Below are 23,302 nucleotides of genomic sequence, written 5' to 3'. Positions count from 1 at the left end.
TTCCTCTCGGGGGGGACTTGCAATCACTCTGAGAGACAGAAACAGAGAGACAGACAGACAGACAGAGGAAAAACTGATTGATAGAGAGTGAGCGAGGGAAAAGAGGGAACGACAGAAAAGAGAGTGAGGTGAGGTGGCGAGTCGGGCGGGCGAAGGTCAGATCAGACTGTCTCTGTGAAGTGTGAAGTATTTGAGGTATGATTCTGTGGCAGTCTCCAAATGTATGAACAGTAGTTCAATGTGTGACTGTGTGTGTGTGTGTGTGTGTGTGTGTGTGTGTGTGTGTGTGTGTGTGTGTGTGTGTGTGTGTACCCACGTGCGTTACTAAACACATGAAGCTAGAATGTACAAAAATTCACCATAGTGATAATTTCAACAAGGTGCATTCGTTACATTACATAAGCAGGCAGTAAGGCATAAGCAGTGGTCGGTCTGCAATCACTAAAAACAAGAAAATTAACCACAGAAACACACCACAAGGCATGCTTCTGACCCTATTAAAAATACTCTGTGATCTCTGTATTTCTTCTTTTATTTTCCCTTAGGCTTTTTTTTGACATAGGCTTTTTTACAGCGAATCGGCCTGAACTGGTCGTGGTTAAAGGAGGATGTTCTACTGTGACATACAGGAAAAGCTCCAGGTGGGGCTGCCCAGGCCGCGCCACCTGGTTTCACTGCCTTACCATAACCTCATCATCAGGTCCATCCCTGAGAGAAAGGAGGAGAGCACGCAAAACCAGTCCCAGATGTCATTGGAGAGGAGTTCGGGGTGCACGTTCCGGACCAAGTTTGTGGGAAACCTGCTTTAGAGAGAAGGGGGAAAAAATTGAGGACAGGGTTTAGAGGAAGAAAGAGAGAGGGGAGAGAAAGAGAGCTAGAGGTAGAGTGATCTATAGAGCGAGGAAGAGAGGGAGGGTTAGAGGTAGAGAAGGGGCTTTTTGATGTCCCTCTGGCCCTCAGGTGATTCTCCTTCCCCTTGATTAGGCTTACTGGTAGCTGGTTTCCTCAGTGCCAGACCCAAGCCGTATCCTCGCCTACCCTACCCACCATCTGGCCCACTCAGCTCTTAAAAACCCCCCCATCTGTTCTGCAACACACTAAACACATCTCTCAGTTAGACACTCCACCTCTCTATCGGTGTACAGGACACACAAAAGCACACATTGACATACAACAAAGTCACAAAGTATTTCAAATGGTAGACCTATACCCTATACTTAGTAAACACAAAGAGAACATTATACCTGTGTACTTTCACATGTACTTTCTTCCAGATGCTCACAACTTCTCTCAACTAGGCTACGTCTTTATAGGTACTACAAATAGCGCAATTAGTTCTGCGTTTTCATTGCTGTGAAAAAGTAGGTTCCCTTTATTTAATATTAGGTTTTGGTTGAAGATCTGATAACATTCAGTATCATAAAATATGCAAAAGTAGAGAAAATGAGAAAGTGGTCAAATACTTTTCCACGGCAGCGTAAGTACTAATCTATATTTGCCTAAAGCAATGGTACTTGAACCATAAACACTATAACATTGCCTTTCATAAAACAATGCACAGATGAGGAAAATTAGAGGGCGCATCCTTAGTGCATCACAATAAAAAGTCACAATGTTTTTAATACCACACAAAATCCATCCCTATAATTACAACTCTTTAAATAATGTGTGAGAAGGGATAGCTGGGCTTGATTTCTGTGTCTCTGGGCTTCAAACCCCACATCCTGCTGTCTTTTGGTTAAACTAGTGTCTTAAAAAGGTATTTACTTCCTTCCTATGTCCTTCAACCAGACAACTATTTTTTGTTTATTAGTGAGTTCTTCTTATTAGTGGGTTCCTCTAGTCCCCTCAAACTCAACTCGAGGCCTCAAAGCCAGTTCCACCACATTTTTTCATTGTTCCCCTCTAATCAGGGACTGATTTAGACCTGGGACCACAGGTGAGTGCAATTAATGATCAGGTAGAACAGAAAACCAGCCGGCTCCGGACCTCGTAGGGTCAGAGTTGAATACCCCTGCCCTAGTCTATATGATCAATTTCCTATCCCATCGTCACAGACACTCAGAGGGGCTGGAGGGTGGGGAGGTGCTTGTGATAGCCTATAGTTTTCAGTGATAATATACGTGTACTGAATGTGTGTGTTCTGCCCTCAGTGCCTTGGCACTCACCACCCATGTCCAATGATTTGCCTGAAAACACATGAGCTCATCCAGCATGACCATCTAGCCTCAGGTCACATCTTATCTGCACAGATGGCATGGCTGTATGACACTCAAAGACATGCACGCAAGATCACACGCGCGCACAAACTGGCATGCACTCCCACACACTTCTTTCCCCCTCCGCTTTCCAGCTGTCCGTGAAATACATGATGGACCGGATTTCTGGCAAATTAAAGCGCAGATTCCAGCGACCTTTTCCAAGAAAACGGTGTAATACTTTGGCCAGCGATGCCAGCCTCCATTCACTGATCTTGGAATAGGATCAGTGAATGGAGCCAGTGTGGATACATGTGCACTTGACTGGTAGCCAAGACTACTGGTTACATAACACAATGAGAGGTGGAGTTAGTGTATGTGGCCAGGGCTGGTGTGTGTGTGTGTCTGTGTGTGGAGCTGGGTCGATGAGGGTGAGAAGTTTATTAGGTACACCCATCTAGTTGGACCCCCCTTTGCCTCCTGAACAGCCTGATTTCTACGGGGCATGAAAATGTTGCTCAATTGGTGGCAAGGGACCTAATGTGTGCCAGGAAAACATTCCCCGCACTGTTACTCCACCGTCACCAGCCTGTACCGTTGACACCAGGCAAGATGGAGCCATGGACTCATGCTGCTTATGCCAAATCCTGACTCTGCCATCAGCATGATGCAACAGGAACCGGGATGATGCAACAGGAACCATCGAACCAGGCATTGTTTTTCCACTCCTCATATTGTCTAGTGTTGGTGATCACTGGAGACGCTCCTTGTTGTTTTTAGCTGATAGGAGTTGAACCCGGTGTGGTCGCCTGCTGCAATAGCCCATCCGTGACAATGACCAACGAGTTGTGCGTTTCTGAGATGCCGTTCTGCACACCACTCTTGTACTGCACTGCTATTTGCCTGTTTGGCATGCCCATTAGCTTGCACGATTCTTGCCATTCTCCTTCGACCTTTCAGTAACAAGCTGTTTTCGCCCACAGGACTGCCGCTGGCTTTGATTGTCGCACCATTCTCAGTAAACCCTAGACACGGTTGTGTGGGAAAAGCCCAGGAGGCTGGCCATTTCTGAGATACTGGAACCACGCTCAAAGTCGCTTAGGTTACTCATTTTACCCAGTCTAACATTCCATTGAACAGTAACTGAATGCCTCGATGTCTGTCTGCCTGTTTTATATAGCAAGCCATGGCTACATGACTTACTCTCTGTAGGAGTGAATTATATTCTTGAACAGCGTGGTGTACCTAATAAACTGGCGATTGAGTGTATATCAGTGGACTGTACTTCAGAGATGGACTGTACTTCAGAGAGAGGATGACGGACACCTGATCTGTGTAACATGAGCTAAACGTCACATCAGCACCACCAGCAGGCCAGTAGAGGACTAACTAGTGAATATTTCACACAGTAAACAACAGAACATCTCTAACAGATCGACATTGGACTCACACACAGATGCAGACATATAATGTATTGTTGTATTAAGCATCTCACTAAGGTAAATCATACCCTCCTAAACAGAAAGTTAAGTGGACAACATACACTACATGGCTCGTTGAACATCTCATTCCAAAATCATGGGCATTAATATAGAGTTGGTCCCCCCTTTGCTGCTACAACAGCCTCCACACTTCTGGGAAGGCTTTCCACTAGATGTTGGAACATTGCTGCGGGGACTTGCTTCCATTCAGCCACAAGAGCATTAGCGAGGTCGGGCATTGATGTTGGGTGACTAGGCTTGGCTCGCAGTCAGAGTTCCAATTCATCCCAAAAGTGTTCGATAGGGTTGAGGTCAGGGCTCTGTGCAGGCCAGTCAAGTTCTTCCAGACCAATCTCGACAAACCATTTCTGTATGGACTTCACTTTGTGCACGGGGGCATTGCCATGCTGAAACAGGAAAGGGCCTTCCCCAAACTGTGACACAAGGTTGGAAGCACAGAATCGTCTAGAATGTCATTGTATGCTGTAGCTTTAAGATTTCCCTTCACTGGAATTAAGGGGCCTAGCCCGAACAATGAAAAACAGCCCCAGACCATTATTCCTCCTCCACCAAAACTTTACAGTTGCCACCGTGCATTCCCTTGGCATCTGCCAAACCCAGATTCGTCCGTTGGCTGCCAGATGGTGAAGCGTGATTCATCACTCCAGAGAACACATTTCCACTGCTCCAGAGTCCAATGGTGATGAGCTTTACGCCACTCCAGCTGACACTTGGTGTCACACAGCCAGGAGTGGTGGGTGTGGAGTCAAGCGCAGAGAGCAGAGGATAATGGGGGAAACCAAACTTTAATACGGTATCCAAAAAGTAACGCCAAAACCAACAGGTGAAAACAAATATGTCCAACCCAAAACTGAGCTCCAAACAGTCAGTGAACATAACACGCAACCAACCTAGACTAACAGAGAACAAGCCCGCACAAAAGCAGGCGGGCCTAACAGGCTTAAATAGTCCTGAACCAAAACAAACAAGAAACAGGTGCAACAAATAAGACATAACAAACAGAAAACGGGATCGGTGGCAGCTAGTAGACCGGCGACGACGACCGCCGAGCACCTCCCGAACAGGCAGGGGGGCCACCTTTGGTGGAAGTCGTTTCTACAATTTGATTGGAGTCCACCTGTGATTGGACATGATTTGGAAAGACACACACCTGTCTATATAAGGTCCCACAGTTGAAAGTGCATGTCAGAGCAAAAACCAAGACATGAGGTCAAAGGAATTGTGTGTAGAGCTCAGAAACAAGATTGTGTCAGGGCACAAATTTTGGGAAGGGTACCAAAACATTTATGCAGCATTGAAGGTCCCCAAGAACACAGTGGCATCCAACATTCTTAAATAGAAGAAGTTTGGAATCACCAAGACTCTTCCTAGAGCTGGCCGCCTGGCCAAACTGAGAAATCGTGGGATAAGGGCCTTGGTCAGAGAAGTGACCAAGAACCTGATGGTCACTCTCAATGAGCTCCAGAGTTCCTCTGAGGAGATGGGAGAACCTTCCAGAAGGACAACCATCTCTGCAGCACTCCACCAATTAGGCCTTTAGGGTAGAGCGGCCATGCGGAAGCAACTTCTCAGTAAAAGGCACATGACAACCCGCTTGAAGTTTGCTAAAAAGGTACCTAAAGGAGTCTCAGACCATGAGAAACAAGATTCTCTGGTCTGATGAAACCAAGATTGAACTCTTTGGCCTGAATGCCAAGCGTCATGTCTGGAAGCAACCTAGCATCATCCCTACGGTGAAGCATGGTGGTGGCAGCATCATACTGTGGGGATGTTTTTCAGTGGCAGGGACTGGGATACTAATCAGGATCGAGGGAAAGATGAACGGAGCAAAGTACAGAGAGATCCTTGATGAAAACCTGCACCAGAGCGGATCTCAGACTGGGGCAAAGGTTCACCTTCCAACAGGGCAACGACCCTAAGCACACAGCCAAGACAACGCAGGAGTGGCTTTGGGACAAGTCTCTGAATGTCCTTGAGTGGCCCAGCCAGAGCCTGGACTTAAACCCGATCGAATATCTCTGGAGAGACCTGAAAATAGCTATGCAGCGACGCTCCCCAGCCAACCTGACAAAGTTTGAGAGGATCTGCAGAGAAGAATGGGAGAAACTCTCCAAATACAAGCATGCCAAGCTTCTAGCATCATACCCAATAAGACTCAAGGCTGTAATCACTGCCAAAGGTGCATCAACAAAGTACTGAGTAAAAGGTCTGAACACTTATGTAAATGTGATTTAAAAAAAAGTTTTTATACATTTGTCAAATATGAAAAACCTTTTTCCCTCTCTGTCATTATGGGGTATTGTGTGTAGAGGATGAGAAAACAAACACAAAAATCTATTTTAGAATGAGGCTGTAACGTGACCTAATGTGGAAATAGTGAAGGGGTCTGAATACTTTCCGAATGCACTGAATGTGTGTGGGTGCATGACTGCGCACAAAACTAATTGAAATCATGACCTCTCCCTGTTCAGTTATTGATTTACACTTCATCACTCTCTCCCCATATGTGTGTGTGTGTGTGTGTGTGTGTGTGTGTGTGTGTGTGTGTGTGTGTGCGTGTAAAGAGAGGAGACTTGAATAATGGTGCCTTATTCATTGGGACAGGATAGTGGGATGTTTTTTTTAAACGATGGGAGGGCAAGATAATATTGAGAAGAGAATGGACTAATAGAATATGAATAGCCTGGAGTGGAAATGGGATTGTGTCTAATGAGATGAAAGAGGGTAGTGTTGGAATGAGATGAGACAGTATCCTACTCTCACTTCTCCAGCAGTAAGCTATTGGGGATAGAATGGAAGGGGTTTAGTGAAGAGGCGCGGTGTGCACGGTTCTCTCATGTTAATAGACATCATAATGACACATTCTCTTCTGTGGGAGAGACAGACGGGCACTCTGACTTAGAGGCATTATGTTGTAACGCTCCTACCTTTTCTTGTGTGACTAGAAACGGTCAATGGTACCACAGGTTACCTATTAGTTATCTCTTTCTCTCTCCCTCCCTCCCTCACACACACACACACACACACACACACGCCAAATCATTTTACAAATTGAAATGAAATGCTTGAACTGACTAGTTAAAATCGAAACAATTTCCTCACCAAATCTTACACTCAAGTAAAGAGACGCTAAACGTCCTAATGTGAACAGTTAATTGTGTGTACATGGCAACATGTGCTCACATCAACCGCAACTCTCAAACAATAGCCAACCAATGGCAAAGTGTACCCTACTTACCCACAGCATCGCAATCTCACGCTTTAGACACACAATATTTAACAATAATCCTTGTAATCTCTACGTACCTTTCAATTTCATTCATCCATTTCTCTTAATTCCAGCGGAGGGGTTCGCTGAAGCGCACGGTGCGGTACCCAAACCTGGACCGGTCTTCGAGCTCCTGAGTCCGTGAACACCAGCCTAAAGAGTGTGTGTATGTGTGTGTGTGTATGTATACTCTGACAGGAACAGGATCCGCGAGTCCGCCCCGGTGATTCCTCCGCCTCTCCTCTCGCAACTCACATAATGGATGTGTTGTTACCTGATTCAGCATGCCATTAGCATAAGAAACACTACTGGCTTTCATACCAGCCTGGTCTCATAGACTAGACTTAACATAGTAAACATAAATCCGGTACACTCAAATTAGTGTGATAAAGTAAGTTTGGTATGGTTACATAAAACAGATTGTTAGAGCAAATGCTAAAGTAGGTTAGTTGGTCAGAGTGGATGGGTAGGCATACAACCTGAATGTTTAGCAACCCAAAGGTTGTGGGTTCAAATGTCATCGCAGACAACTTTAGCATTTTAACAAATTAGCAACTTTTCAACTACTTAGTACTTTTTCTCTATTTTGTATGTTAGCTAACCCTTCCCCTATTGTACGTTTTGCAAATTCGTGACATAATATGAATTGTAATTCATAACATATCATGGAACAGCCCAGCCTCACATCCAATTTGCGCATATATGTACAAAATGTATTTCAGCAGATTTTGTGCGTTTTTGTGTGGTTCAATTAGTGCGAAAATACAATAATTTATGTGCTACTTAATTTGTGCGAAAAGACACGAATTTAACCAGTAGGCACACAAGCCTTTGCAACAACCATATACGCGACTATACCTTACCCCAACCTTAACCCTAAACTTAACCATTCTACTAACTATACCTAACCCTAACTCCAACTGGACCTAACCCTAACCCCCACCCTACAGACAGACAACTCTTTAACCCAACCAATGGGTCAATCTACAAGTGGGCAACCACGGGGCCCACAACTTTGGCCGGCCGCGCCCGGACCCCTCCGGCCTACGCGCATATGTGTGGAGTGCACCCCCTCCCTTCCCCCCTCCGGTTTCCACGTGTCAGAGATGGAAGTGGATCAACCGACTCAAAACTAGAAACCAAACTCCTAGGTTGCACTATGCTTTCCACATCCGTTGACAAGCGGACCTAGACATCATGACCACACCACTCGATATGGACACATGGCAACCAACCGAGGACCAAACCTGCATAAGGTGCGCAACTCAAGGGATTTTGCCTGATCCTAAATTAAATACATGGCAACCAACCGAGGACCAAACCTGCATAAGGTGCGCAACTCAAGGGATTTTGCCTGATCCTACATCGAGTTTAAGAACAGAAATTAAATATCGCGTCTATATGGTTGTTGAAAAGGCTTGTGTGTAGCCTACTGGTTAAATGTGTGTCTTTTCGCACAAATTAAGCCAGAAAAACGCACAAAAATTCACAAAATTCGCAAAAATGCATTTTGTACATATATGCACGAATTGATTGTGAAACTGTGTTGCATGGAAATGGGTGAAGGACATCCACAAATTAAAACATAAGCCAACCACACAAAACGTAACATATCATACTAAATTGAGTATCTCGGATACTCTTACAGAATAATACGAAATTCTCTGAGACCAGGTTGTTCATACACAGACCAGCAAGAAAGTAGACTTATTTGATTGAATCTCTAAATGCATTAGACATGTGGATCTGGATTTGTCTATGCACAATTTCAGTTGCGTAACTTGTGCTGTATTTTATTTGGTCTGGCCCTGAAATAGACATGACAATCCCATGTGAAGAAATCGGGGAGATGAGAGTTGAGATACGCCCCTGACACACAAGCATGCTATAAAGCGCTCCACACTCGATTCTGTCCTTTGATCTAGTATGAACAAGTAAAACTGTGGTGGTGAAATATCAAACGTAGGCCTACTGTTCTTGGCTAACATGCATGTGGAAATAAATCAAGATCAATTTGATGGATAAAAGCCTAATCCTTTTTGCTCCCAACATCAGGTCCATTATTTTCGGTAATATGAGTCTCTTGTCAGTTAAGGAAAGGAAGTACTGAGGTCCTCCTGTTGCAACTCTGTTCTGTTGACAATGCGGTTTAGAAGAAGAGCTGAGCAGCGGTATGAAAACCACATCCGGTGCTACAAAATAGTGGTTTATTCATCAGGGCTGCACTCACGACTCACACAATCCCACTGGCTGTGTCTCGAAGCACACTGAGAACCGGTCTCAGAGCAGTGGTTGCGGTCAGACAGTTCATTTGGATACTTGGGAAGTCTGACTCAAGCAAATCAAATCAAATGTTATTGGTCACATACACATATTTAGCAGATGTTATTGTGGATGTAGCGAAATGCTTGTGTTCCTAGATCCAATAGTGCAGTAGTATTTAAAATGATTCACAACAATACACACAAATCTAAAAGTAAAATAATGGAATTAAGAAATATATAATATTAGATTGAGCAATGTCGGAGTGACACTGGCTAAAATACAGTAAAATAGAATACAGTATATACATATGAGATGAGTAAAGCAGTAAGTCTATGTATATAGGGCAGCAGCCGGTGCAGGGTTGCGCAACAGTGTGGAAGCCGGGTGGAAGCCGGCTAGCGGTGGCTATTTAACAGACGGATGGCCTTGAGATAGAAGCTGTTTTTCAGTCTCTCGGTCCCAGCTTTGATGCACCTGTGCTGACCTCGCCTTCTGGATGATAGCGTGGTGAACAGGCTGTGGCTCGGGTGGTTGATGTCCTTGATGATCTTTTTGGCCTTCCTGTGACATTGGGGCTGTAGGTGTCCTGGAGGGCAGGTAGTTTGTCCCCGGTGATGCGTTGGGCAGACCGCACCACCCTTTGCCATACCAGGTGGTGATCCAGCCCGATAGGATGCTGTCAGAAATCTGTGAGGCTTTTGGGGGCAAGCCACATTTATTCAGCCTCCTGAGGTTGAAGAGGCGCTGTCGCGCATTCTTCACCACACTGTCTGTGTGAGTGGAACATTTCAGATCGTCAGTGATATGTATGCCGAGGAACTTGAAGCTTTCCACTTTCTTCACTGCGGTCCGGTCAATGTGGGTAGGTGCGTGCTCCCTCTACTGTTTCCTGAAGTTCACGATCAGCTCCTTTGTTTTGTTGATGTTGAGTTAGAGGTTATTTTCCTGGCACCACTCTCCCAGGGTCCTCACCTCCTCCCTGTAGGCTGTCTCGTCATTTTTGGTAATCAGGCCTACTTATGTTGTGTCATCTGCAAACGTCATGATTGAGTTGAAGGTATGCGTGGCCACGCAGTCATGGGTGAACAGGTAGTACAGGAGGGGGCTGAGCACGCACCCTTATGGGGCCCGTGTTGAGGATCAGCGAAATGGAGGTGTTTTTTCCTACTTTCACCACCTGGGGGCGGCCCGCCAGAAAGTCCAGGACCCAGTTTCAGAAGGCCGCGTTCAGACCCAGGGACCTGAGCTTAACGAGGAGCTTAGAGGGTACTATGGTGTTGAATGTTGAGCTATAGTCAATGAAGAGCATTCTTACATAGATTCCTCTGGTCCAGATGGGATCGGGCAGTGTGACTGCGATTACGTTGTCTGTGGATGGGGGGGGGGGCAAATTGACGTGGGTCTAGGGTGTCAAGTTAGACGTGATATGATCCTTAACTAGCCTCTCATTGTCAGTAAGAATTTGTTCTTAACTGACTTGCCTACTTAAGTAAAGGTTAAATAAAAAACATTAAGAAGCAAAAGAAAGCCTCTCAAACCACTTCATGATGACAGAAGTGAGTGCTACAGGGCAATAGCCATTTAGCTCAGTTACCTTTGCTTTCTTGGGTACAGGAATAATGGTTGACATCTTCAAGCAAGTGGGGACAGCAGACTGGGACAGAGAGAGATTGAATATGTCCGTAAACACTCCAGCCAGCCGGTCTGCACATACTCTGAGGACAGCGCAAGTGATTGTGTGCCATGCATTCAAGCAGTGTAAACTGGTCAAACAGCCGAAGGGGTTTTAGTTTGCTCTCTGGGCAAAGTGATATATCATGGTCCCATCAAGAGGAGCTAACCAATATTGTATATTGTCAGTGTTGTCTAGCATCGGAGGGACTCTTTGCCTCATACCTGGTAAGACTATAGCTTCGCAGAAGCCTACATGAGCAAACTATGTTCTCTGCCGAGAGGTCTTGACCTATATGGCACAGGTGTGAGCTCGCCCCGTAATCATACGCTCACTAGTTCAAGCCTCTTTAATGACTAAATTGGCGGCAGCTCGCTACAGTTACATAGAGCAGCTGTCAGACCGGTGAACAAGTTTGAAAGGTTGCTCTGATCACCTGTTGCCCACCTTGACAAATAAAAAAAACTTTAATCAAAGCCCAAATAGACATTTCCATGGTCAAGACGGTGTCCTAAAGGCACTTCAGTTGAGTAAGGACGGCACATTTCTTCCACAGATTCAACATAATTCCCCATTATTGCAAAATATTCAACCGAAGACCGAATGGCCCACTCAGCACTATATAGGCAGTATTTCAGTCAGACCATAATGTAATCGGAGGGGAGGAGCTTACTTAGCTAGGGCTATGCCTATGGCATTTTGAGAGATGTGTTTAACACAAAATTCCTCCAATTTGTAAAGCCTCATTTACTTCAAAGAGTCAAATTCAGCTTAACATTTGGTAAAATCCCCCTCAAACTATAGTTTCCCTGTTTGACATACTGCAATAGCAACTCTCTTAAAATGTTATTTTAAAAGGGCATTGTTTCCAATAAATGTTCTCCCAAAATAAGGTTGAAAAACATACAACCTAGGAGGCAATGAGAGGTAGTGCTGTTTCAAACAATTTATAGCTGAGGATGTAGTCTCATAGGTGAGTCTATGGCGACATCTTGAGGTATTAAGTGAACTTGCCATAAAATCACTGAAATAAAGTGCAAAGATATTAGTATTACCTTGTTCGTTTACAGTCATCAAGAGGACATTTTTCAATTCACGTACATCAACATGATTTGTCATGATAGAATCTCTGGAGCCTGCTTTGCATGATTACAAGAAGGCCCTTAGGTAACCTTAAAAACAATAAAATCTACAGAGACTGGGATGTGTGCTGAGTGACTAGACTATCATAATCAAAGTTGAGGAGCTTGCCAATTTACAAGTAAAACAAAATGATGCTTAAATGCAAAGAGGTGCAAAGGCAATGAGGAGTGACACTCAGGTGTATTAGCCAAGGTGGAAATACTATCCTATGGGCTTTTCTAGAAGCATGCTAATGACACACTGGGGAATGACAGTGACATGAATGTTCCATACATAACACAACAACACAAGACTCCACAGTCAACAATAACTACACTGTAAACAGACAGCAAAGGATTTAATTATTGTGCATTTTAAGTCATATAAAACAAAATATAAAAATAGCCGAACACCTCAAAATATGTATTCTGAAAATATAAGCCACTCATATCTGTTCATTGTTTCTATTGTAGCTGTTATTAGCCTATTTAAGAAAGAAAAAAAGCCCTATTTTGTTGTAGTGCAGAAGTTTAGTATTGCCACTATTGTTCAAAAATAATTGTTTTTATAAGTCAGAAGAAGGAAGGTGCTCTATAATGTATAACTATGTACTCTAGAATGTCTATAAAGCTTTAAAGTTCTGGAACACTTCGGCCACCTCCAACCAGCTCCTGAAGCAGGCTAGTCCCTGGTCCCGGATCTGTTTCCTTCCCTTGTCTGTGATCACGTCTCCATTCTCCTTCACAATCACCAGCTTAGGGACCGCTGTGATATTGAATCTCTTCTTTAAATCACTGGAGGGAAAGTGGAAGAGCACAGGGCATAATCATGACTTTATAACTCTATGGATTATACCATACAAAATACAAGTCCCAATCTAGCAGAGGAATACAGTAGGCTAGCCTTGCTGAGCTCCAATCACTTGTCTCATCAGGCAGGTAGACATTGCCCTATTTTTAAACCTAATCCCTCAAAGGGTGACCCATAAACCTCTTACAAAGCCTGTTGCTTACAATCGCTGTACTATGGCTAGACAGTGGAGGAAAGTATATAGGCCTAAAACCAGTTCAACCATGGTTATCAATACTATCCCTTTCCAATAACTCAAATGGGAATAGGCTACATGAAAGATGAGACAGTCATAAGAATTTACTGTTTGTATTGATCCGTCCAAGGCAGGGCCAGCCAATCTCCGTGCATGTCATGATAATACTCCACCATATCATCACTCGACTTGTCAGAAGATATGAAAACGATTTCTAGCTGTGCAGGTGGTTCGCTCTCCTCGACAAGTTCCGTGTAAAAATCGCATAGAATAGGGGTGAAATCTCGACAAGGCGGGCACCAGCCGGCAGAAAAGTATATTCCCACTACTTTATTCCTGAGAGCTTCTTCTGGGTCTATAAGATCCCCTTCTTTATTGAGGAGAGTTTTCCCAACAAATACCTCCACCATGGTCGGATCAGTGAACACGCGCAACAGTAACGAACTAGGCAACTGTAGCCAAAACCAGTTCAGGACGGTCACCGTTGCAGCTTTACTCGCCGTGAACCGTTACTTTGAAGCAAGACGCTTAATCACTCGTCCAAGTACAACACGGGCATAGTTTTCAGTGTTCAATCACTATTTGAATCACTTTACTCCCTGTCATAACCTGGTCATAACAAACTGTACTCACTGCTGTGTGGCGCTTGCTGCTGTTGGTTGGCTTAAAAAAAACGGTCAATTTGATTGACATCTCGTGAGGCCAATCAGTGTCCTCCGTCCTCTACAGAACTATTTAAAGGTACAATCTGTAATATTAACACAATACAAATAACCTCATGAATATTACAGACTATCTATTAGACTAGAGTATGACGGTAGTAAACTTCTTTAAAATAAATACCAAAGTCTGTCATCCCTAAAAGGAGAGAAACCACGAAGAGAGAGACCAACATACAACTTCACATAAAGTTTTAATTTGTTCAAATGTTATATGGATACTTACATAATAATTATATAAAAAGTATATGTTTTTAAATGTGTGTATACCTCTACATTCAAATAAAATTAACTATCTACATTCTTCAGAACAATAAAAGATGATGCGGTCAATAGAAGCCAAGTAGACAACAACGAACATGAAGAATCAACTATACATTACATGTATCTGCAACCATCCAATTGCACTGTATTTTACAAAGTTATTAAAGAGCAACATCATCCAAAAGGGCCATATAAATCATATCGTTTTTATTTTTTTTTAAACACAATTAAGTGTAACTGAGAGATGAAAACCCTAATTATATATATTGAACAAAAATATAACGCAACATGTAAAGTGTTGATCCCATGTTTCATGAGCTGAAATAAAAGATCCCAGAAATGTTCTATACGCACAAAAAAGCGTATTCCTATAAAATTGTGTGCACAAATTTGTTTACATCCCTGTTACTGAGCATTTCTCATTTGCCAAGTTAATCCATCCACCTGACAGGTGTGGCATTTCAAGAAGCTGATTAAACTGAATTATCATTACACAGGTGCACCTTGTGCTGGGGACAATAAAATGCCAGAAAATGTAATGTCCATTGCTCTACCATTTCTCTACCACTGTCTTTTTAGAAAATTTGGCAGTACATTCAACCTGCCTCACAACCGCAGACTATGTGTAACCACACCAGCCCAGGACGTCCACATCAGGCTTGTTCATGTCGGATCGTCTGAGGAGTATTTCTGTCTCTAAAAAAGTCCCTTTGTGGGGAAAAAAAATCTGATTGGCTGGGCCCTGGCTCCCCAGTTGGTGGGCCTGGCTCCGAAGTTGGTAGGCCTATGCCCTCCCAGGCCCATCCATGGCTGTGCCCCTACCCATTCATGTGAAATCCATAGATTAGGGCCTAATGAATGTACTCATATTGACTGGTTTCCTTACATGAACAGTAACTCAGTAAAAGCTTTTAAATTGTTGCATGTTGCGTTTATATTTTTTGTTCAGTGTATTCACTACATGCCAGAAAGTATGTGGACACCTGCTCATCGAACATCTCATTCAAAAATCATGGGCATTAATATGAAGTTGGTCCCCCTTTGCTGCCTAAACAGCCTCCACTCTTCTGGGAAGGCTTTCCACTAGATGTTGCATTGCTGTGGGGACTTGCTTCCATTCAGCCACAAGAACATTAGTGCGGTCGAAGTCGGCATTCCAATTCATCCCAAAGGTGTTCATTAGGGTTGAGGTCATGGCTCTGTGCAGGCCAGTCAAGTTCTTCCACACGGATCTCGACAAACCATTTCTGTATGAACCTCGCTTTGTGCACTGGCGCATTGCCATGCTGGTACAGGAAAGGGCCTTCCCCAAACTGTTGCCACAAAGTTGGAAGCACAGCATCGTCTACAATGTCATTGAATGCTGTACCATTAAGATGTCCCTTTACTGGAACTAATGGGCCTAGCCCGAACCATGACCATTATTCCCCATCCACCAAACTTTACAGTTGGCACTATGCATTCGGGCAGGTTGCGTTCTCCTGGCATCCGCCAAAGCCAGGTTTCTCCGTCAGACTGCCAGATGGTGAAGCGTGATTCGTTTCTCCAGAGAATGTGTTTCCACTGAGACCAATGGCGGCAAGCTTTACACCACTCGAGCCAACACTTGGCATTGCGCATGGTTATCTTAGGCTTGTGTGAGGCTGCTCAGCCATGGAAATCCATTTCATGAAGCTCCTAACAAACAGTTATTGTGTTGACCTTGCTTCCAGAGGCAGTTTGGAACTTGGTAGTGAGTGTTGCAACCGAGGACAGACGTTTTTTATGCGCATCAGCACTCGGCGGTCCCACTCTGTGAGCTTGTGTGGCCTACCACTTCACGGCTGAGCCGTTGTCGCTCCTAAACGTTTCCAATTCACAATAACAGCACTTACAGTTGACCGGGGCAGCTCTTGCATGGCCAGAATTTGACAAACTGACATAGAAATGTGGCATCACATGACAGTAACACATTTCAAGTCACTGAGCTCTTAAGTATGGGCCATTCTACTGCCAATGTTTGTCTATGGAGATTGCATTGCTTTGTGCTCTATTTTATACACCTGTCAGTAACCTGTGTGGATTAATAGCTGAATCCACTAATTTGAAGGGGTGTCCACATACTTTTGTAGTGTATTTTTCTGAAAAATGGCTATGTACATGATTTATTCCTCGGATATGTAACTAAGATGTGCTACCTACCTTATACATCCACACACATGCATACACTTACACACCATATATATGTATACTATATTTATATATAAACATTTCCCCACCCCTACCAATTTCATAAGGCCTTTTTCTTTGAGTTCATATTTTCCTTGTGGCACTCAAAAGAGATACATATAAATAATTATTTTGGACAACATCAGTTTCGTATGTGAAAGACATAATCCCTCAAATACTGTGTAACACCACCACCCTGTGGCCATTCTGTTGTCACCACATACAACACATACAGCAGGGTAAAAAATTGAATACAAAAAAATGACTGTTTTTCTTTAGAAATGCAAAGAAAGGGGAATGAAAGGGAATGTCACAATAAGAAACACATTGATCATATCATAGAAAAGCTTAAATAAAATGAGAGATACACACATGCATCTCACTTTTCACACTAACTTCCACTTACAGTTCTGTTTTCGCTACTCATGCAAAACAAATGGTATTTTTTTCTATCCCACAATGAACTGACATCAAACACAGTACAACACTACAGTACGCAAGTGTGAAAGGCCAATTCATCAAACCCTTTCAATTGTTTTCTGAAGGTGACATCTTGCATAAAACACAAATCAGTTTGCGGCTTGGAATACAACAGGTTATAGAACATATTTACTTGTGTGTAGCCTTTCTGGTATAGAGGGGCTTTATGCTGTATGCGTCTTAAAATGATAATCTTTATTATAACCGATATACATACTCTCAGGTTTTTCTATCCATCCCTACAGCTACCATTCAGTCATAGTTTGCTAACCTAGAGGAAGCATTAGCTACTCCTCTAACAGAGGGACTTCATCTCAAAATCAGTCACAACAGCTCATCTGTTCTGTTACTACGCAGAATACTGTAAAGAACAGTACTACCCCTCTTCGGAGACTGCATCTGAACATACACCGCTTCAGTGTCATGGAGGGCATGGAGAAAGCAGTAAGGGTGGAGTGTTGGGAGTTAGTCACATGGAACGTTTACATTAATAATTAATTAACAACATCTGTATTTTAGAGGTTCTAGACCACTTAGTTGCCCACTGTTTCTCTGACAACAGGGGTAACGTCCCTAAAGGAGCATACTAAGAGGTCATCTGGTGGAACATGTAGTTTGGTTACACACACACACACACACACACACACACACAGACACACACACAGCAAATAAAAATCTCTTTCAGGGCGAGTAACCTTTCCTCCAGTACAATATTTTATGCACTCCATAAAGTGGGTGTTGCATTTAAAGTTTTGAATACTTCTTGTGTATTAACAGTTGTGTGAAAATGTTTTGAAAATCACTCTAGTACTGTTGTACTGGTACTGCTGAATTTAGAACACTTTTCAGGAGCTGGTATGGAATTTTTACTTCTAAATAATTGTCTTACTTTGCAGTGCTTTTACCATACCATCTTCAGTTTTTAAAAGGCATGAGAAAACAGTTTACTAAAATATTACTAGAACAATTAAACAGAAAGTGTGTTTAACACAGAGGTCAAGAAGAATGTGATGATTAAGTAAAAAAGTAATGAAAATAGATTTTCCCAACAAAACAAACTGTTGTACACATATGAATACAGGAACAACAATAAACAATTATTATCTGAATAATTATTGCTGTTATTATGAATGAATAATGAATTATAAGGGTCGAGGGATTTGGCAAGGCATATTAAACAAAATCTTTCTCAGGACAACAGATTAACGCTCTCACTGGTTAACCATTTTTGAATAGTGTTGTTGAGATGATCAAAATATAATTGTCCTTTCAGACAAAAAAACTCAAACAAACAAGTGCTCTTAAATCCTCTATGTTTTCTAAGAAGATTTTTTGAAATTAGTGCTGTGATAGAACTAAATCTGTATCAAACTATCATTTTCTATGAATATACATTAAATACAGTATAAAGTAAACAAGTTCTTGGAAAAAAAAATAAAACGTTTGAATCAAAGGGATACCTTGGGATTTTGGCAACGACGTCCAGTCATTATGCTAACGCTAGTTAGCAATTGCATTAGCGCTAGTTAGCAACTTCCTTCAAACTGCACGCAGAGACATACACATGGTATCCACGACTTCATCTGACTCTGGGTAAGTAAATGATGGGCCTCATTGCCAAAATCTCAAAGCATCCTTTTAAAACTCTGGTCACCTCCCTCTCGTAACTTCTACACATTTCTTTGCTCACTGCATATGTTGTTGCATATCTTTCAACATCGCAAAGAAACAAATGTAATCATAGTCAGGGTTTGAATGATTCTACGAGACTGAAACAAACCCAAGTACTGTAGTTACTGACCACCGTAAGATATGGGGACTCCAGAACTGCATGTACAAAAAAAACAAAAAAAAAACAAGAGCTCATACACTCACACATATATAGGAGATACATTGCTATGACTGGTTTGGTCATCAAATCAATGAAAAAAATCGAATGAGATGCCAACCAACTTTATATGCAGTGTGCAAATATAAGGCTTGATATCTTTTCCCTGTCCCTTCCCTTAGAGATTGATGGGATGTATCCATAGGATCACTCAACTACAGGGGATAGACAGTGGACGAAACAAATTGTGGCCACTAATTCAGATGCACAGTGCCCCATTTTTCCTTCTCTGACTAGAGCTATCAGAGATGTTTCATGAGTAGAAATCCAAAGGCTTCAGTGAAATATCCAATCCAGCTGTCCGTCTGTCACATCTCAAAGAAGCATTTGCACGAAACGTTGAAGAGATATTTTGGGACAATTGGTGGATAAGATAAGGTCCCATGTGGTGATGGTGGTGGTTGATCGTCTTTCCTGCATGGTAGAGTTTCCCCACAACCTCCGCATCCATCGTTAACTCCCCAGACAGGCCTCCTGTCCTCTGGGCCCAGCGACCCAGTAGCCTTTTCACACTACCGTGCTGACCCGAACCAGGCTATACTGGCTCGCTATGAAATATTTTCCCCCCACATAGTCCTTTTCAGCAATGGCGGATAGACACGTAAACAGACCAGCACTGCTCGATTCGGCTCAGTAGTGTGAAAAGGGGGTCAGAGGTCAAAGGTGGCCTTTAGGAGGTCTTGACTAGGTCGTAGACGTAGATGTGGAAGTCGTCGTCGAACTTGATGAAGTAGACGGAGGGTTTGGCCTCCACCTGGTGGATGACCATGCCAGTTCGTTTGGAGCCGTCCTCTTTAGCGTACTCAACCTGTTTCCCCACCAGACTGTCCACCACCTCCCCCGGCTCCCGCTCCGCCGGCGTAGCGTCATCTAAGAGACAAACAACAACACAAGTTTAAGTTAATTTGCCATATGTAACTCATTCATGGGAAATCATTGGAAACTCAAACATGTTCCCCTATCTATTTATTCAACCTGGTTCATCTCTTTTACAAGAGAGACCTTGAAGAACACAACGCTTTTATCATGAAGAGAGAGTAGCCTGTTATCATCATGAAAAGCAACCCACCCATCATCAGGCGAGTATAGACATTATAAAGGCTCATGCATGCTTATAAAATGTTAATAAACTCGTACACACATCTTAGCTTTAAGCAGTCTTTACAATCAAGAGAGAGTGGTCTATTGTCATTTTGAAGTGCAGCCTAACTCCAAGGACAGGACTAACTTGAGTCAGGCATGATCCTCAGGTCTCCCTCCTTGTAGTCGTCTAGGAGCTGGTACATGTACAGGACGGGGTCTTTCTCGTAGGTGATAAAGAACCAGGTATTCATGATGGGTGCCCGGGCCAGAACCATGCCCCTCCACTCGTCTTTAGTTCCGTCCTCCGTCTCAAACATGTGCTCCACTGCCTTCCCTATCATTGTGTCAGCCAGGTTGACGTCGCTGATGCGCGTAGAGGCTGCAACAGAGTACATGGTACATGGTAACATCTAGTATCAAGGTTATTTGCCAGGTTTAACGTATACATTGGAAGACTTACTAATTCGTGAATATCAACGATCAAACTCACAATTCATATTATTAACAGTTGAGGAGCACCATGAACGGTGTAACACCATTAGAGCACCAACAGAAACTTGTCTGCGACTTTGCGTTAATCAATTAATACCAAATGACAATCAATATAAACAACATGTATACATAGACCAAGGTCTTACATTGACGGTCAGGGAGCACCTCGAGGCCCTGTACCCTCTCATCTTTATGCAGCTCCAGGCCATAGACACAGTCGAAGCCGTCGTACTTGATGAGGTAGAGCGAGGGGTTGACGGGCACCTGGTCCAGCACCGTGCCTTTCCACTGCGACTGAGATGTAGCGCTCCCCTCCTTCCAGATGTGCTGGATACGACAGCCCACGATGTTACGCCGCGGCACCGACGACACTGCCTTGTTGGGGCCCATGCTGTTCTTTTGTTTCCTGAACGATGTTTCAGATAACTTATGAAAAAGGGGAATTTGGGGAACAAACATCCACTTAGCCAATGAAAAGGGTGAAAACCTGATGGCTGTCAGTCCCTTACATTAGCTACTAATCTAACTAAATCCATTTTATAGTACATCAAATAGACAAAAATATTGAATTGATTAAATATATACAGTGCATTTGGAAAGTATTCAGACTCCTTGACTTTTCCCACATTGTTACGTTACAGCCTCATTCTAAAATTGATGAACACATTTTTTTCCTCTCATCAATCTACACACAATACCACATATGACAAAGCAAAAACGGAAATATCACATTTACATAAGTATTCAGACCCTTTACTCAGTTCTGTGATGAAGCACCTTTGGCATTGATTACAACTTTGAGTCTGGGTATGACGCTACAAGCTTGGCACACCTGTATTTGGGGAGTTTCTCCCATTCTTCTCTGCAGATCCTCTCAAGCTCTGTCAGATTGGATGGGGAGAGTCACTGCACAGCTATTTTCAGGTCCCTCCGGAGATGTTTGATCGGGTTCAAGTCCAGGCTCTGGCTGGGCCACTCAAGGGCATTCAGAGACTTGTCCTGAAGCCACTACTGCGTTGTCTTGGAAGGTGAACTTTCGCCCCCCAGTCTGAGGTACTGAGTGCTCTGGAACAGATTTTCATCAAGGATCTCTCTGTACTTTGCTCCGTTCATCTTTCCCTCGAACCTGACTAGTCTCAGTCCCTGCCGCTGAAAAACATCCCTATAGCATGATGCTGCCATCACCATGCTTCACTGTAGGGATACTGCCAGGTTACCTCCAGACGTGACGCTTGGCATTCAGGCCAAAGAGTTCAATCTTTGTTTCATCAGACCAGAGAATCTTGTTTCTCATGGTCTGAGAGACCTTCATGGCTTTGTTTTTGCTCTGACATGCACTGTCAACTGTGGGACCTTATATAGACAGGTATGCGCCTTTCCAAATCATGCCCAATCAATTGAATTTACCAAAAGTGGACTCCAATCAAGTTGTAGAAACATCTCAAGGATGACCAATGGAAACAGGATGCACCTGAGCTCAATTTCGAGTCTGAATACTTTTGTAAATAAGTTATTTCTTCTTTTATTTTTAATACATTTGCAAAAATTACACTCCTTTATTTGCTTTGTCATAATGGGGTATGGTGTGTAGATTTATATGGACTTAAAAAAAATAGTTTTGAATAAGACTGTAAGGTAACAATGTGGAAAAAGTCAAGGTGTCTGAATACTTTCCAAAATGCATTGTAGCCCATGACAATATAATAGTCAAGTGTGTACTCTGATCTGCTTTCATTCCCTGGATCTGTCTACATGAGACCCGTAAAGACTGTGTACTTTGAAGTGTGAATATAGTACTGACCATACCATGGTAGTGTGTCACTGCACAGCTGATACTAGCCCAGTATTCTCTTCAGCAGGCCACTAAAGACCAGTATCAGATATTCAGGTATTCAGCGTGGCACTACTAGACTAAATAATCTATGTATCTTATCCACTGTTCTCTACATAGTCAAAAGTAGGCTGCAGATGGTTTTAGCCGTTCATTTAATAGGCCTACTAAGCAAAATGTCTATTCAAAACAGTTGAATGCTGAATGTTGTACAAATGCACAATCACAAAGGGTACATAATAGCTAAGGTAAGTAGAGGATTCCTGGCTTACTTGTGGGAGTTCTTTTTCTTCATATTTGCAGAAACACCTGAGTGCCCTTAAAAACAAAAACATTTTAAAACATTATTCTAATGCAAATTAATCTAGTAAATCTATTCAGTAGCTAGGCTACTCTACTCTTATTAGTATGCTAAATGTACCTGATTATTATCTGAAGATAACAAAAGCAAACCACAAAGTCTGTCCCCCTCAAATGGCACCCTATTCCCTATTATAGGCCTCCCGAGTACTATGTTTGATCAAAGCCTCTATGGGGCCCTGGTCCAAAGAAGTGCATTATTAAGGAAACACAAGTAGTGCACTATAAAAGGGAATAGGTGTCCAGGTGTTTCCAACATCACCAGGCAAGCTGGATCCTGGAACTCACAAGGCTGGCAAAAGGAAAGAAGGGTGTCGAGAAACACCTGGAGCTTGAGGCAGATACAAAGAGAACCGGCTTAGAGTGGAACGATCTAGAGAAGACTGCCCAGAAAAGAGCAGAGTTGTCATGATAGCAGACGTTTGACTTTGATACCAGGTTAAGTATCATGACACTCAATACCATCACAACACTCGATACCACAGCAACAACAAAAACGCCAAAGTCACAGAATGGCACTTGACCCAGACAGATCTTTTGAGGTATAATTACATTTGACATTTTTGATGTTCATCTTTTTTTCAGAGACAGTCATGTATGCAATAATGAATCAATTATACAACCACTGACTTCCGTTTTTACCAATCTAATTACAGTTGAAGTCGGAAGTTTACATACACTTAGGTTGGAGTCATTAAAACTCGTTTTTCAACCACTCCATACATTTCTTCTTAACAAACTATAGTTTTGGTAAGTCGGTTAGGACATCTACTTTGTGCATGACACAAGTCATTCTTTCAACAATTGTTTACAGACAGATTATTTTACTGTATCACAATTCCAGTCGGTCAGAAGTTTACATACACTAAGTTGACTGTGCCTTTAAACAGCTTAGAAAATTCCAG

General features: G+C 42.9%; 3 protein-coding genes across 14 annotated transcripts in view; all 3 read right to left on the bottom strand.

Moving 5' to 3' along the window:
* LOC110523911 (chondroitin sulfate N-acetylgalactosaminyltransferase 1) overlaps positions 1-7,265 on the bottom strand; it is a 35,206-nt gene extending 27,941 nt beyond the window's left edge. For 4 of the 8 annotated variants that reach the window (XM_021603053.3, XM_021603056.3, XM_090234977.1 and 1 more), the window contains exons 1-2: positions 7,007-7,265; positions 684-800 (exon numbers count right to left, since the gene is read on the bottom strand). The gene's annotated coding sequence lies outside the window, so the exon portion shown is untranslated. Of the gene's footprint in view, positions 1-683; positions 804-7,006 lie in introns of all 8 variants that reach the window. The other 4 variants (XM_021603054.3, XM_090234978.1, XM_021603055.3 and 1 more) reach the window with 3 other exon arrangements.
* A 5,105-nt stretch (positions 7,266-12,370) lies between these two features.
* nxnl2 (nucleoredoxin like 2) lies at positions 12,371-13,737 on the bottom strand. Its single transcript, XM_021603052.3, has 2 exons — positions 13,181-13,737; positions 12,371-12,821 (listed from the first exon to the last, which is right to left on the bottom strand). The coding sequence occupies exons 1-2, from the start codon at positions 13,480-13,482 to the stop codon at positions 12,650-12,652; spliced, it is 474 nt and encodes a 157-aa protein (XP_021458727.1). The 5' UTR covers positions 13,483-13,737; the 3' UTR covers positions 12,371-12,649.
* Positions 13,738-13,966: 229 nt separating this feature from the next.
* The window catches only part of LOC110523909 (spindlin-W), a 30,202-nt gene continuing 20,866 nt past the window's right edge, over positions 13,967-23,302 (bottom strand). For 3 of the 5 annotated variants that reach the window (XM_021603049.3, XM_021603050.3, XM_021603047.3), the window contains 4 exons: positions 22,310-22,355; positions 20,353-20,612; positions 19,860-20,093; positions 13,967-19,501 (listed from right to left, as the gene is read on the bottom strand). In XM_021603049.3, the coding sequence (XP_021458724.1) occupies positions 19,302-19,501; positions 19,860-20,093; positions 20,353-20,612; positions 22,310-22,355 (740 nt within the window). In that variant the 3' untranslated portion in view covers positions 13,967-19,301. Of the gene's footprint in view, positions 19,502-19,859; positions 20,094-20,352; positions 20,633-22,309; positions 22,356-23,302 lie in introns of all 5 variants that reach the window. The other 2 variants (XM_021603051.3, XM_036977631.2) reach the window with 1 other exon arrangement.

Source organism: Oncorhynchus mykiss, chromosome 5 (genome assembly GCF_057628025.1).
Source record: "Oncorhynchus mykiss isolate SJ-2025 chromosome 5, ASM5762802v1, whole genome shotgun sequence".
Lineage (NCBI taxonomy): Eukaryota > Metazoa > Chordata > Actinopteri > Salmoniformes > Salmonidae > Oncorhynchus > Oncorhynchus mykiss.
This window is presented reverse-complemented; position numbering and strand designations above follow the sequence as displayed.

Coding starts and splice junctions, on each gene's coding strand:
- nxnl2 (XM_021603052.3), bottom strand. CDS start 13,482: ATGGTGGAGGTATTTGTTGGGAAAACTCTCCTCAATAAAGAAGGGGAT. Junction 12,822..13,180: donor TGGACGGATCAATACAAACA/GTAAATTCTTAT, acceptor CTTTCCCTCCAG/TGATTTAAAGAAGAGATTCA.